At 43.6% G+C, this 15,151-nt stretch overlaps 1 protein-coding gene across 2 annotated transcripts in view; it reads right to left on the reverse strand.

The window, feature by feature from the left end:
* Positions 1 to 212: 212 nt before the first annotated feature.
* LOC109865674 (homeobox protein Meis1) overlaps positions 213 to 15,151 on the reverse strand; it is a 37,474-nt gene continuing 22,535 nt past the window's right edge. The window contains exons 10-13 of one of the 2 annotated variants that reach the window (XM_020454040.2): positions 5,746 to 5,804; positions 4,359 to 4,448; positions 3,799 to 3,896; positions 213 to 1,543 (exon numbers count right to left, since the gene is read on the reverse strand). In XM_020454040.2, the coding sequence (XP_020309629.1) occupies positions 3,838 to 3,896; positions 4,359 to 4,448; positions 5,746 to 5,804 (208 nt within the window). In that variant the 3' untranslated portion in view covers positions 213 to 1,543; positions 3,799 to 3,837. The remainder of the gene's footprint in view (positions 1,544 to 3,798; positions 3,897 to 4,358; positions 4,449 to 5,745; positions 5,805 to 15,151) is intronic. The other variant, XM_020454041.2, reaches the window with a different exon arrangement.

Raw genomic sequence — 15,151 nt, forward strand, 5'->3', positions numbered from 1 at the left:
GCACTTTACATTGAGTTGCACTCATACCGGTGTCGTAGCCCTGTAATTACTACTCTTATAGGCTACATGTAGCAAGGAAATCTGTAATTACACTCTAGTTACTTAAGTGTTACAAAGCTCTTTACCACATAATATAAATTGCATGATAGGACCTCGAAGCATTGAAATGGTTCCTTTCTGTGTTGTTCATACAGCAAACTGAGAGAAACTGGTCCTGTAACTTATTTTTTATTTTCAAACACAAAGAGATTCGTGGGGGTAGGAGATAAAAGTCTATGAAAAAAGACTCACACACATAGTGTGAATTAGACAAGTCAAGTCCTTTTTTTGAAAAACAGCACAGTACGGCAAAGCAATACCAGAGCACTTGCAATAGTTACTCGTCCGTAGAGAGTTTGTGGTAAAACAGGACACTATTGCCTCACCTTATTGTAATTTTCCACAATTACAACAATTTCATTATATAAAAAAGAAGAATGGTTTCCAGGGTGTTTGTTGTTTTAAAAAGACCCCCCAGTCAAATACGGACATCGGCTTCTTCTCTTGCTTACAAGTCCACTGCCAAGACAAGAGTGTCTTCACCCCCTATAACTGTCCATGCAATGCAGCAGAGGGGGGAAAAGTGAAGGACTAAGTGTTTGTTTGTATCGGTTGAATTAACAGAGTATTGAAGTATCCACTGGAGAGCTCCAGTAATTGTAGTCCCCAGAAGGGAAGTCCTCACAACGTCAGAAGTCCTCACAACGTCAGAAGTCCTCACAACGTCAGAAGTCCTCACAACGTCCGAAGTCTTCACAACGTCAGAAGTCTTCACAACGTCAGAAGTCCTCACAACGTCCGAAGTCTTCACAACGTCAGAAGTCTTCACAACGTCCGAAGTCTTCACAACGCCAGAAGTCTTCACAACGTCAGAAGTCCTTACAACGTCAGAAGTCTTCACAACGTCAGAAGTCCACACAACGTCAGAAGTCTTCACAACGTCAGAAGTCTTCACAACGTCAGAAGTCTTCACAACGTCAGAAGTCTTCACAACGTCAGAAGTCCACACAACGTCAGAAGTCTTCACAACGTCAGAAGTCCACACAACGTCAGAAGTCTTCACAACGTCAGAAGTCTTCACAACGTCAGAAGTCTTCACAACGTCAGAAGTCCTCACAATGTCAGAAGTCTTCACAAGGCATGATAGGGTTTCCAAGGCCTCTCATAGTCACGATGGTGGTTCAGCAACAGTGGCTACTCAGACTGAACCACTTGAAGGAAATGGGGGAAGTTGGAAAGGGGGGGGGGGCACCAGCCCTACTGACAAACAGTCAGGTGATGGTGGTGAGTTTGGGCTGGGCACCAGCGCAATCGATATCGCTGGGTCACGGAAGAGTCACGGAGGGAGGGGCAACACTGAGAGATCATGCCCCAGCGGTGGGGGTGGTTGGTGTGAGGGTAGAGGTGATGGTAGGGGCACCAGTGAAGGTCAGAGTGATGCCCATATCCGTGCTGTTCCGACCGCCATGGGACACGCCGTCCTCGGGAATACCTGGCAGTTCTGCTGGGGAAACAAACAAAGAGTAAAATTGAAAACAACACCAGTGTGTACAAGTTACTTTAACAATAAAACTGTGTAGTGTTACTTTAACTCTATAACACTGTGTAGTGTCAGTTTAAAACGACAGCACTCTGCACTGTTACTTTAACTCCCACAGAGACATGTACTATACATAAAGAATAGGTCATGTGAAGCAGTTGTGTTGTGTGCAGTGAAGCGGCACTACAATGGGGTGACATGTCGGGACAAATGGATTTCACCTATCCCACTAACTCTTAGATCAGTGTTCATGAAGGAAATGAGAGGAGGAGGGAGGAAAAAGAGGCCACTGGTTGAGCAATTTAGAGCTTGCAAGAGTGCAGCACTCTGCGGCTGAGCAAGAGAGCAGCGTGGCTGACCCATTCTGTTTCACTGACACCAGGGGACCCAATCAACAGGCGCTACTTCCCGATAGAGAGCAGAGGCTAAACGCCCCCGAAGCCTTATTCTCTCTTTCTTCTCTTTCGTTTTCTTTCTTTCTCCTGAGTCCCTTCACTGGTCCTCCCCTCAAAAGATGGCAACCCTGACCCCTTGGAACGATGTTAGCAAACCTCGGCCCGAATAATTGGCGGAGAGGCTCCTTTAAACAATGGCCTCCAGCGGTGTTAGGGCAACGCACAGGGGTCAGTGGGGAAGTTCACCAAAGGATGCCTGAGGGGGTTTCTGGGTAGAGAGAAACATTTTGTACGGGGGGGAAATAATCCTGTACGCTCGTTAATTTGTGGGCCCGTAATCGCCTATTGTCTGGGAAGGGAAAAGGACGATTTTGCCCCAGCCTTGGCTAATTTTGCGGAATAAGAAGAAAAGAAAGAAGAGGGCCAAACGACCAGGGAACAGTCATTTCTGCAGTGCAGAGGGGTCCGGGTACTTTCTGCATGGCTTGCTTCGGATCTGAACTGACAGGTGCATTGTTTCCCAAGGACCCATAAGCTCAATAATCGCAAGGGGAAGAAAACGTAATGCTCCTTCTGAGGAGTCTTTAATTGACTTTGGTTCGAAGTAATGTCGCCGAGTGACCGTATTAGAAAAACCCGCCGAGTCTCCAGTCTCTCTCCAGTCTCGGCCGTAAGCGGCTCGCTTAATCTTCCCCATTTGCCGGGCTTAATGAAAATATCTTATGAAGGAACTGGAGCCCTTAATCAAATAAGACGGGGAAACCATTTCATGTCCCTCGTTAATGATCAATTCATTCAACGGGACGTAAAAGAATATCGCTCATCTCTTATGATTAAATTGACCCCGCAATCTTTGAGAGCTTTACCTTAATTAGCCACTCAATAAGGCCGAAATGCAACTGTGAGGGAGCTGGATGCCACCATCACTCAGTAGACGGCAGAGGAAGGTTGACTCTCGGGCCTGTGTCTGTCTTGCTTCTGTTCCCATAGGATTTCGGACGCCACCTCCTACCCCATGAACAATTTTCACGTGACAAATTCGTTAGCGCTATGGCTTTTCAACGAGCATTCACTTCGGTTGTTTCTAAACATGCACATCTGAGAAGTCCACTATGCTTTCTTTCTTTTTCTCTCTCCGATGGTTGACCCTTTGACAGTGGACAGCCATAGCAAGTTCTTTCCCACAGTGGGTGTGAGAAGCGGGAGCAAGGAAAGGTCGTTATTTCTGTCCACATGACCAGTCAAATAAATCAATTGGTCACACCACCGGCGTGTACATGTTTCATTTAGACAAAGTCAATTAGCTTTTGCCAGCCTTTTCATCCTGCTGCAACGCGGCAGTAGCTTTATGCTGCGTTTATGTACCGTACACGTTTCTCTCTGAGTGTCCGTGCTAGCATACCACTTAGTATGCATGCCTTGCACATTCGTCATGATGCTGTGAGCTCGGAAAAAGTATTGGGACAGTGACACATTTGTTGTCGTTTTGGCTCTCTATTCCAGCACATTGGATTTGAAATGATACAATGACTATGAGGTTAAAGTGCAGACTGTCAGCTTTAATTTGAGGGTATTTGGGACAAATGCACTTATATGTGAAGTAGTCAAAAGTTTAGTATTTCGCCCCATATTCCTAGTACGCGATGATTACATCAAGCTTGTGACTCTACAAACTGGATGCATTTGCTGTTTGTTTTGATTGTGTTTAAAATGATTTTGCGCCCAAATGAATGGTAAATCATGTTTTGACATTTTGGAGTCACTTTTATTGTAAATACGAATAGAATAAACACATCTACATTAATGTGGATGCCTGATACTTACAGTGCGTCCCTTTGGGCTCTGTGCTAAGTCCGCAAGGGGTCACATGTAGTGCCACTGTCCCTCCACGCCCATACCCATGCCCATCCCACCCATGGGCCCTACGGGGAGAGAAGAGGGACAAATTAGAGAGTTGTGAGGATGGGGGAAGAGAGGGGGGATAGAGATGAAGAGGACAAAGACTTATTATTTGGGTCAGTGAGGTGAGGCAATGCAAAATATTGCAATGTGACTGGTCACACCTGGTCAAGACTGTAGGGGGAGAGGGAGGGCAGGGGAGATAGGGTGAGTAAATTATACTGTGACAGGGGAGGGGTGAATGGGAAACAGTCAGGTCCATGGTGTGTGTTTGAGGGACTCAAAAGTTTGTGTGTGTTTGTGTTTGTGTGTGTGTGTGTGTGTGTGTGTGTGTGTGTGTGTGTGTGTGTGTGTGTGTGTGTGTGTGTGTGTGTGTGTGTGTGCGTTCCTGCGTGTGTGTGTGTGCATGTGTGCATATGTGCATGCATGTGCGTGTGTATATGTGTGTGTCTGGGACGTAGGAGTTAAGAGATAGGAGTCTTTACCAGGTGGTCTGATTCCCATGTGTGTCTGGCCGTCCATAACGAACCCTCCCATTGGTTGACCATCTGGGGTGTAGGGCCCTCCTCCAGTCACTGGCGAAAAAACACAGGCCGAGACAGAAGGAATTGCTAATTAGAATATTGCATAAGTTTTAATTACCGGTGCGCCCCCATAAAACGTTCCCTCTCCCGGTTTGGTCTGTCCTCATTATTCTCTCACTATTATCCTCTTATTACAAGATTATTTGGTAGGTCATTTTCTTCATCAACAGGCTTAATTACTAACAAATGACTTCGTTTGTATTGGTAAGAGTTAATATCAATTTGTCCTTATGGCTTATGCTGTGAAAGAGCAACTTGATATCAGCAAATAGATTACTGTTCTGGCAACTTGAATGTAATTACCTCGAAATACACAGCAGCAAATGGGAGATAAGTAACTTAGAACAACTCTTTGACTCATTAAACACGCGTTTAAGCGAACCACTTAACCATGATTATAGTACGTAATTAAGGAACTACTTTTCCACCAGGTTACTATTTAATCCATCCACTATCGCTTATGGAACAATTAGTGGCAGAGGAAGGGGCTGTGATTCGGCTTTCTGTCTCCCTCATATCATAAAGTGTAGGCAGCCTCAGGTAGAGAGCTGGTTCTGGTTACATGAGCCGGAGCAACAGTTCAAGCTCCTCGGTCCGTCTTTGAACTTTACAGAGTCCCCCTAATGCAACCCTAACCCCTAACCCTCATCACAGGTCATAAATTTTACAGCAGCTCCAAAACAAGGCATGTGCCAGGGGACTGCTCTGTCTTTAGCAGAGAGGGAGAGAGAGAGGAAGATAGAGAGAGGGGGGGGGGGAAGAGAGAGAGAGAGAGAGAGAGAGACTAACGAAGTGAACCAAAGTCCTACTCAACAACTTTTTACAGTAGACAAAATGTGTTTTTTAATCAAAAACATTTAAATCTGAAATTAAATTTCAATTTGTAAAATAGCTAAGGAAAACGACTGGTCATATTTTAGCTTCAGTTTCACTTGCTCCTTGTTTGTTTTTAATCTAAGGTTAAATGTTCAATGGGCTGGCTAGTCAAAGTGATTAGCGTCTTTGTCTGGGCTAATCCTCTGGGTTTTAGTGTCCCCTCACTCCCGTAGTCGTCCGTTCAGTTAAACACATTGAAGACCAGAAGGGGCAAGACTGGAGATAGTAGCAGGAGAAGTACACCACCGATTCATTTATGTTTTAATTCATGTCAAAAATGTTGAGATGTTTTAAGATTTATTTAGATCTATGTTGACCTGTTTACTTGACGAGTTCATATTCCTGCGTTGACTTGAAGTGAAACAGCTTTACCACATGAATTGAAAGCCCTCAAATTTGACGGGAGACTTGCCTGCTCTATTGGACTGGTCGATCATGGGCTGTACAATTCTTCGTCTCGCGTTGATGAACCTGAAAGAGAGAATGAGGGAAGGAGGGGATGGGGGGAGGGCAGTGGAGGAGAGAGAAGACAGCAACACGTTATAAATGAGGCCTGGCGAGCAGCATATGATTTCAATGTACTGTTTTGGGACCACAGAGGAAAAGCATTCATTCGACTTCGGCGTTACGAGAAGAAAAAAAGACTCGCTGTCAGCGATGGTTGCCTGACGTTGTCCAGGCGTCTGGTCTACACTTCACTAAAAGAACGTGGAAACCTCAACTTCCTCTCAAACTGTGGCTTTCAAAGAAAAAAAAATGGCCTCTTGGACAGTAACTGTGATTCTTATCAAACCAAAAAACCTAGAATATCTATGAGTTCATAGCAAACGGCCGCTGCTGGTGGAAGCAGACACTTCTTTGATATCCACCAATACAGTAGACACTTGATATACTGTCTCTGAAAATGTTGGTCCTTTAAGTCCAAAACATTTCATGTCACAGCAAAATTCTATTTAGCTTTTCAATACATAAAATACACCAAGCACTGATTAAGTAAAGTCCTCAAGTACTAGTGTCGTTTTTTAGTGTCCTATCCCCTTAGCACACATCCAAACAAAATCCAAACTCATACAACTAAATCTCTGTGCTGTGGGATACCTGAGGTGCATTACGGAATAGCAATGTTTGCAGAGAGTTGTCCTATATTCATACACGTCCCCTCTAAGTATAAATGTGCTCTTGAAAGCCATCATTCTGGTATGCATGATCCCTGACCTTTGACCCTGGCGGCCCCGTGACCCAGCGCCCTCGGCAGAGGAGCACTCTGGTCTTGCTCAGCCTAAAGCCTTGTGAACCCGCCCCGTGACCCCTGCCGACCCAGGGAGTGAAAGCTCAGTGGTTCCAACTTGATTTATGTCCCCCTGCCTTTTTACCCCTGGCGGGATGGTTCCATTTCATCTTTTTCTTCGGGAAAAAAAAGAGAGAAGAGAAAAGGGGAGGAACGGGTTTCCTTTTCAGGGAAACAAAAGCCACAACACTCCTTTCAGCATGGCCTGAAAAAAGGCAGAAGCAGGGGGTGGCAGGGGGGCGGAGGAGTGGGAGGAGGAGTGGGGGGGTGAAGATGAGGGGGAGAAGAAGACACTAAGAGAGAAGTGAGGAGAAAAGGCCGAAACTGAACGAGAAAACCGAGTCATATGACGAAGCCCATCTAGAGCTGCATGCTTTTTCAGTGTAATAACATACTGTATATCTATCAGACAATAAAATGTGGCTATTAGGTGATGTTTTGGGTGATAGAACCATAAAAATAAAGGGGAACCAATTACTTTCATATCAACAAAGCCTTGACAAATGAGGCGCAAAGTCCCTTAGGCCAGAGTGCTTCCACAAAAAAACACAAGAAGGACATTTCCTTGATGATACTGTGACGAATCATGGTGGTGAGCACAGGGGGTGTATGTAGTGTTAGGGGTCTCAAAGGAGAGAGAGATAGAGGGAGAGAAAGGGGTGGAGAGGATGTGGGGCGCACTGTTTGTGTGAGAGCCCGGGCGCCACCACACACCCCCTAGCTCCGCCTTTTAAGCAGCCAATGAAAGGGGGAATAGAGCGCCATGTGGCGCGGCCAAGGCTGCGTCCTCTGTTAGGGAGTTAAAAGTTTCACCCCTCCGCGAACCCTTCACACCATGGGACTGCGTTTATGGCCCTGCTTCAGCCCTCCGCTTCCCACCGCACAATAAGTGCGACCATCCACCCCTCTCTGGCTCCCACTCCCACAATAGAGGCCTATTCTTCTGACTAGACGTGTTGTAAAAACCCTCCACTTTTGAAAAGCGTTGTTTTTCTTCAGAAAAACATTATTTTACGACGGCTTTGTGTGATATGAACTTGTACGCTTAGCGTGTAGTGAAGTAAGCACTTCTAGATACAGCCAGGGTATCCACAATAGGGTTAGGGTCAATTCCATTTCAATTCAATCATCTCAGGAACTATTGCATTGAAAAGCCTTCCCTTTACTTTCACTTCCTGAATTGAAATGGAATTGACCCCAACCCTGATCCACAACTTTATAAATACTACCTCACCATCAAGCACCATCAAATGTACACATAAAAACACAGACCGAAAAGCATTTTCTGTTTAAAGTAATGCCCAAGAAAGGACAACCCCAACAACTGAAATATCCTTTAGCTAATTTGGTGCGGTGGCATCTGTTCTCGTCCACTGCAGGCTGCAGAGCTGGAGCCTCAGCACGGTGAAACGCCTCTCCTGTGAGGATTAAAATAAACGAGCGCTCCCCTCCAGTCTGGGCTCCCCTGGTCGTAAAATGGCCCCTAAACCCACCTCCCCGGGTGTCATTCTCAGGTCAGCTTCCCCCTCCCCCTCGGTCCCCCCACAACTCCCCCCTTGCACGCCCGCCCTTGGGTGTGTTTGAATAAACCAGTCCAGCTGTTTGCCGTGAAAACGCCATTGACATCACCCCCCCCCCCCTTCTCACCTGTTCCAATCAGCATATGGCCCTGTTATGAGGTGGGGGGGACTTAAACGCTTCGGCAACCTCTCCACAACCTCTCCGCAACCTATCCTACTGCACTTAGTATGTGATTGATAAACGAGCCCATGCATGTACAGTATATTCAAAGCACTAACAGCAATGTCAATTGAACGATGACTATGCAATGCATGTGTATGTCGAGGAAATGGAATGTGCTGCTGCTTCATTTAAATCAGTGGTGTAAAGTACTTAAGTAAAAGTACTTTAAAGTACTACTTAAGTCGTTTTTTGTGGTATCTGTACTTTGCTTTTCTATTTATATTTTTGACAACTTTTACTTATACTTCACTACATTCCTAAAGAAAATAATATAGTTTTTATTCATACATTATTTTCCCTGACACCCAAAAGTACTTTGAAAATTTAGCAGCACAGGAAAATGCTCAAATTCACATACTTATCAAGAGAACATCCCTACTGCCGCTGATCTGGTGCACTAAACACACATGCGTTGTTTGTAAATGATGTTGGAGTGTTGGAGTGTGCTCCTGTCTCTCCATAATAATAAAAAACAAGAAAATGGTGTCGCCTTCTTTGGCTAAGAAGTATATGTATATATATATACAAATATGGAATTTGAAATGTTTTATACTTTTACTTTTGATACTTAAGTATATTTTTTTGACCAAATACTTTTACACTTTTTACACAAGTAGTATTTCACTGGGTGACTCCCACTTTTACTTCAGTCATTTTCTATTAAGGTATCTTGACTTTAACTCAAGTATGACAATGTAGTACTTTTTCCACCACATAAATTCCAAAGAGGACATGGGAGAAAAAACGCCAGCCGCTGAGTTGAGAGGCCAAACGGCTCTGAATTCCTACACACACGCTCGAATATGTGTAACGTTCCACCGCAGCCGGCGATTCCAAGAACAGTACTTGTGTGTGTGTGTGTGTGTGTGTGTGTGTGTGTGTGTGCCAGCGTGCTTGTACACATACATACGTGCATACGCACAACCATGCATGTGTCTGTGTGTGTGTGTGTGTGTGCACATTTGTGTGTCTGTGTGTGATTCAAAGGTTGGTGCTTTTAACGAAAAGGACATATGCGGGCGTCACCTACAACTCCCCACGGCAACATTAGGCTCTGTTGTTGAACAGTGGGAGGCCATTACCTCATCACTAAACCCCCCCCTTACCCCCATTACAACCGTCAGTGGGTACCTCTCGCCAAACTCAGAGGAGTGTTTCCATTAATTAAACTGTGAACCCGCCATCTCTCCATACACAGACAGACACACACACAGATACTGGTAGAACATAGAAACACACACACACACACACACAAGTCCATTTAAAAGCATATATGGGAGAGACACCAACAAGAAGGCCTCATTTGCAGTTTTCTGAAAGCAAAGTTGGCTAAACTTGCAAATTCATTTGTATTTCTCAGCATAATGCAAGAGAAAAACCTGGACTCCCTCTGAAAATCAGCTCGCCAGCCAAGTTACCACGGTAACAGACAAATAATAGATGACACAATATTAGCGTTGCTGCTACACTAATAGCAAGAAGTCATCAATCTCCATCAAATGAAACAATATTTCCCATACCCCACCCTCACCACCCATCCAGAATGTGCAAGCATCCTATCTACCCCTCTATTTATATTCTTCCTCTCCCTCCATTCCCCACCCCACCTCTCTCACACCCCTGATTCCCATGGGGCCCGTGTGGTACTACTACCTGCATGCTAGGATGAGCAGCTAACCAACGCCCCTGAGAACCTATCCTGATTCTGTCCCTAATGGCACCCTATTCCCTATATAGTGCACAACTTTTGACCAGAGCCTATGGTCAAAAGGAGTGTAAGGGGCACTGGTCAAAAGTAGTGCAATATAAAGGGAATAGGGTGCCATTTGGAACACACACAATGTTTCACGACCTCGCCGTCCTTGAAAGAGGAAAAGTGTGTTGCTGAGTGTGGACCAGCAACAAGCTGGGTTCTCCGCTCTACCTGGCTACAGCACATGTCCTTTCTGTATGAGTTTTGAAACAGAATGAATCGGAAAGGTACTACTGTGAACTGTCCAATAGCAATGCAGATTTTCGTTTCCATTGTAAGACATTTTTCTACGGTGTGCCTGACTGAACAGGACCCAGACAGGCATAAGTGCTGATTGCAGCTGAGTGTGCAGGAACACGCTGGGTTCTCCTCTCTACCTGGCTACAGCACCTGGCCTCTCTGTGTGAGCCATTACCTTCCGCCCAATAACCATGGCAGTGTGGCACACCGCAGGCCATCTTTGCTAGTTTTTGCTAATTATTACTGCACTATTCAGGTAAGAGTGAGTTTGAGATTTCAGATCTTTGTGGCGCATGTATTTGGCGCATGTATTTGTATTTATTGTGGATCCCCTCTTCCTGGGTTACAGCCAAATTAAGGCAGTTATATACAATTAAAAACATGACATTACATTTCACTACAGATTTCAGAACACATTAAGTGTGTGCCCTCAGGCCACTACTCTACTACCACATATCATATACAACACAAAATCCATGTGTAAGTGTCTGTATAGTGCGTATGTTATCCTGTGTGTGTATGTGTGTGTCTCTTCACAGGCCCCGCTGTAACATAAGATGTATTTTAATTCGTTTTTTAAAATCAGATTTTACTGCTTGCACAAATTACTTGACGTGGAATAGAGTTCCATGTAGTCATGGCTCTATTTAGTACTGTGCACCTCCAATAGTCTGTCCTGGACTTGGGGACTGTGAATAGACCTCTGGTGGTATGTCTTGTGACGTATGCATGGGTGTCTGAGCTGTGTGCTAGTAGTTTAAAAAGACAGCTCGGTGAATTCAACATGTCAATACTTCTCACAAGTACAAGTAGTGATGAAGTCAATCTCTCCTCTACTTTGGGCCATGCATATTATAAATGTTAGCTCTCTGTGTACATTTAAGGGCCAGCCGTGCTGCCCTGTTCTGGGCCAGTTTTAAGTCCCTCAGTTTTAAGTCCCTCATTGTGGCTCCTGACCACACTACTGCAGTCCAGTAGTGTGGCAAAACTGCCTACAGGCCCTAGTGCTGTTAAGAAGGTAGAGCAGCAATTTATTATGGACAGACCTCTCCCCATCTTTGCTACTGTTGCATCAATGTGTTTTGACCATGACAGTTTACAATCCAGGGTTACTCCAAGCAGTTTAGTCTCCTCAACTTGCTCAATTTCCACATTATTCATTACAAGATTTAGTTGAGGTTTAGGGTTTAGTGAATGATTTGTCCCAAATACAATGCTTTTAGTTTTTGAAATATTTAGGACTAACTTACATATTTCTTGCCACACATTCTGAAACTGACTGCAGTTATTTGTTAAGTGTTGCAGTCATTTCAGTAGCTGACATGTATAGTGTTGAGTCATCAGCGAGTTGCAGGTCATTAGTAAAGATTTAAAAAAGTAAGGGCCCTAGACAGCTGCCCTGGGGATTGCCTGACTTTACCTGAATTATGTTGGAGAGGCTTCCATTAAAGAACACCCTCTGTGTTCTGTTAAGACAGGTAACTCGATGCACAATACATCAGGGGATATAAATCCATAACGCACACATTTTCCCAGCAGCAGATTATGATTAATAATGTCAAAAGCAGCACTGTAGTCTTCAAAAACAGCTTCCACAATCTTTATATTCTCAATTTCTCCCAGCCAATCATCAGTCATTTGTTTAAGTGCCGTACATGTCGAATGCCATTCCCTATAAGTGTGCTGAAAATATGTTGTTAATTTCTCTACTGTGAAATGGTAACAGACTGATTGGTCGACTGTTTGATCCAGTAAAGGGTGCTTTGCTATTCTTGATAGTATAATTAATGTTGCTTCCCTCCAGGCCTGAGGGCACACACTTTCCTGTAGTCTTAGATTGAATAGATGGGAAAGAGGAGAGGCAATATAGTCTGCTATCATCCTCAGAAATGTTCCATCAAGTTGTCAGACCCAGGTGGCGTGTCATTGTTGATAGACAACAATACTATTTTCACCTCTTCCACACTCACTTTACGGAATTAAAAATGACAATAGTTGTCTTTCATAATTTGTTCAGTTATGCATGAATGTGTAGGATCAGAATTTGTGGTTGGCATGTCATGCCTACGTTTACTAATCTTGCCAATGAAATACTCATTTAAGTAGTTGGCAATATAAGTGGGTTTTGTGATGAATGAGCCATCTGATTCAGTGAATGGAGCCAAGTTAGTATGTTTGCCCAAGATTTAATTTAAGGAGCTCCAAAGCTTTTTACTATCATTCTTTATATAATTTATCTTTGTTTCATAGTACAGTTTCTTCTTGTTTTTGTTCAGTTTAGTCACATGATTTCTCAATTTAAAGTACATTTCTGGCTGTGCAGCCAGACTTATTTGCCATTCCTGTAGCCTTATCTCTCTCAACCATACAATTTTTCAATTCCTCATCAGCCCACAGGGATTTAACCGTTTTTACAGTGCTTTTCTTAATGGGTGCGTGCTTATTAGTAACTGGAATAAGCAATTTCATAAATGTGTCAAGTGCAGCATCTGGTTGCTCCTCATTAAACAGAAAATCTTATTTACATATATGTATGACCTCTTATACAATATATTAGGCACAGCCTTTGGAATTTTGGTTTTGCTAGATATAGCCACTATACAGTATTATGATCACTACATCTGATGGATTTGGATACTGCTTAAGAGCAGATTTCTGCAGCATTGGTAAAGATGTGACCAATACATGTGGATGATTTCCTTCCTGTGATGTTTGTAAATACCCTGGTAGGTTGACTGATAACCTGAACCAGGTTGCAGGCACTGGTTACAGTTTGAATATTTTTCTTGAGTGGGCAGCTTGATCGAAGCCAGTCAATATTTACATCACCCCAAAAAATAGACCTCTGTGTTGATATCACATACATTATTAAGCATTTCTCACATATTATCCAGATTCTGACTGTTAGCAATTGGTGGTCTATAGCAGCTTCCCACAAGAATGGGCTTTAGTTGAGGCAGGTGAGCCTGCAGCCATATTACTTCAACAGCATTTGACATGAGATCCTCTCTAAGCTTTACAGGAATATGACTCTGAACATAAATGGCAACACCAGTGGCATTCCTGTCTCTTCTGAAGATGTTGAAACCATATATTGCTACCACTGTATAATTAAAGGTGTTATCTATAGTGCCTTGCGAAAGTATTCGGCCCCCTTGAACTTTGCGACCTTTTGCCATATTTCAGGCTTCAAACATAAAGATATAAAACTGTATTTTTTTGTGAAGAATCAACAACAAGTGGGACACAATCATGAAGTGGAACGACATTTATTGGATATTTCAAACTTTTTAACAAATCAAAAACTGAAAATTTGGGCGTGCAAAATTATTCAGCCCCCTTAAGTTAATACTTTGTTGCACCACCTTTTGCTGCGATTACAGCTGTAAGTCGCTTGGGGTATGTCTCTATCAGTTTTGCACATCGAGAGACATAATTTTTTTCCCATTCCTCGAGCTCGAGCTCAGTGAGGTTGGATGGAGAGCATTTGTGAACAGCAGTTTTCAGTTCTTTCCACAGATTCTCGATTGGATTCAGGTCTGGACATTGACTTGGCCATTCTAACACCTGGATATGTTTATTTTTGAACCATTCCATTGTAGATTTTGCTTTATGTTTTGGATCATTGTCTTGTTGGAAGACAAATCTCCGTCCCAGTCTCAGGTCTTTTGCAGACTCCATCAGGTTTTCTTCCAGAATGGTCCTGTAATTGGCTCCATCCATCTTCCCATCAATTTTAACCATCTTCCCTGTCCCTGCTGAAGAAAAGCAGGCCCAAATCATGATGCTGCCACCACCATGTTTGACAGTGGGGATGGTGTGTTCAGGGTGATGAGCTGTGTTGCTTTTACGCCAAACATAACGTTTTGCATTGTTGCCAAAAAGTTCAATTTTGGTTTCATCTGACCAGAGCACCTTCTTCCACATGTTTGGTGTGTCTCCCAGGTGGCTTGTGGCAAACTTTAAATGACACTTTTTATGGATATCTTTAAGAAATGGCTTTCTTCTTGCCACTCTTCCATAAAGGCCAGATTTGTGCAATATACGACTGATTGTTGTCCTATGGACAGAGTCTCCCACCTCAGCTGTAGATCTCTGCAGTTCATCCAGAGCGATCATGGGCCTCTTGGCTGCATCTCTGATCAGTCTTCTCCTTGTATGAGCTGAAAGTTTAGAGGGACGGCCAGGTCTTGGTAGATTTGCAGTGGTCTGATACTCCTTCCATTTCAATATTATCGCTTGCACAGTGCTCCTTGGGATGTTTAAAGCTTGGGAAATCTTTTTGTATCCAAATCCGGCTTTAAACTTCTTCACAACAGTATCTCGGACCTGCCTGGTGTGTTCCTTGTTCTTCATGATGCTCTCTGCGCTTTTAACGGACCTCTGAGACTATCACAGTGCAGGTGCATTTATACGGAGACTTGATTACACACAGGTGGATTGTATTTATCATCATTAGTCATTTAGGTCAACATTGGATCATTCAGAGATCCTCACTGAACTTCTGGAGAGAGTTTGCTGCACTGAAAGTAAAGGGGCTGAATAATTTTGCACACCCAATTTTTCAGTTTTTGATTTGTTAAAAAAGTTTGAAATATCCAATAAATGTCGTTCCACTTCATGATTGTGTCCCACTTGTTGTTGATTCTTCACAAAAAAATACAGTTTTATATCTTTATGTTTGAAGCCTGAAATGTGGCAAAAGGTCGCAAAGTTCAAGGGGGCCGAATACTTTCGCAAGGCACTGTAAGTGAGTTTCAGAGATAGTCAGTAAATGAATGATATCTGTTACTC

Source organism: Oncorhynchus kisutch, linkage group LG20, assembly GCF_002021735.2.
Source record: "Oncorhynchus kisutch isolate 150728-3 linkage group LG20, Okis_V2, whole genome shotgun sequence".
NCBI lineage: Eukaryota > Metazoa > Chordata > Actinopteri > Salmoniformes > Salmonidae > Oncorhynchus > Oncorhynchus kisutch.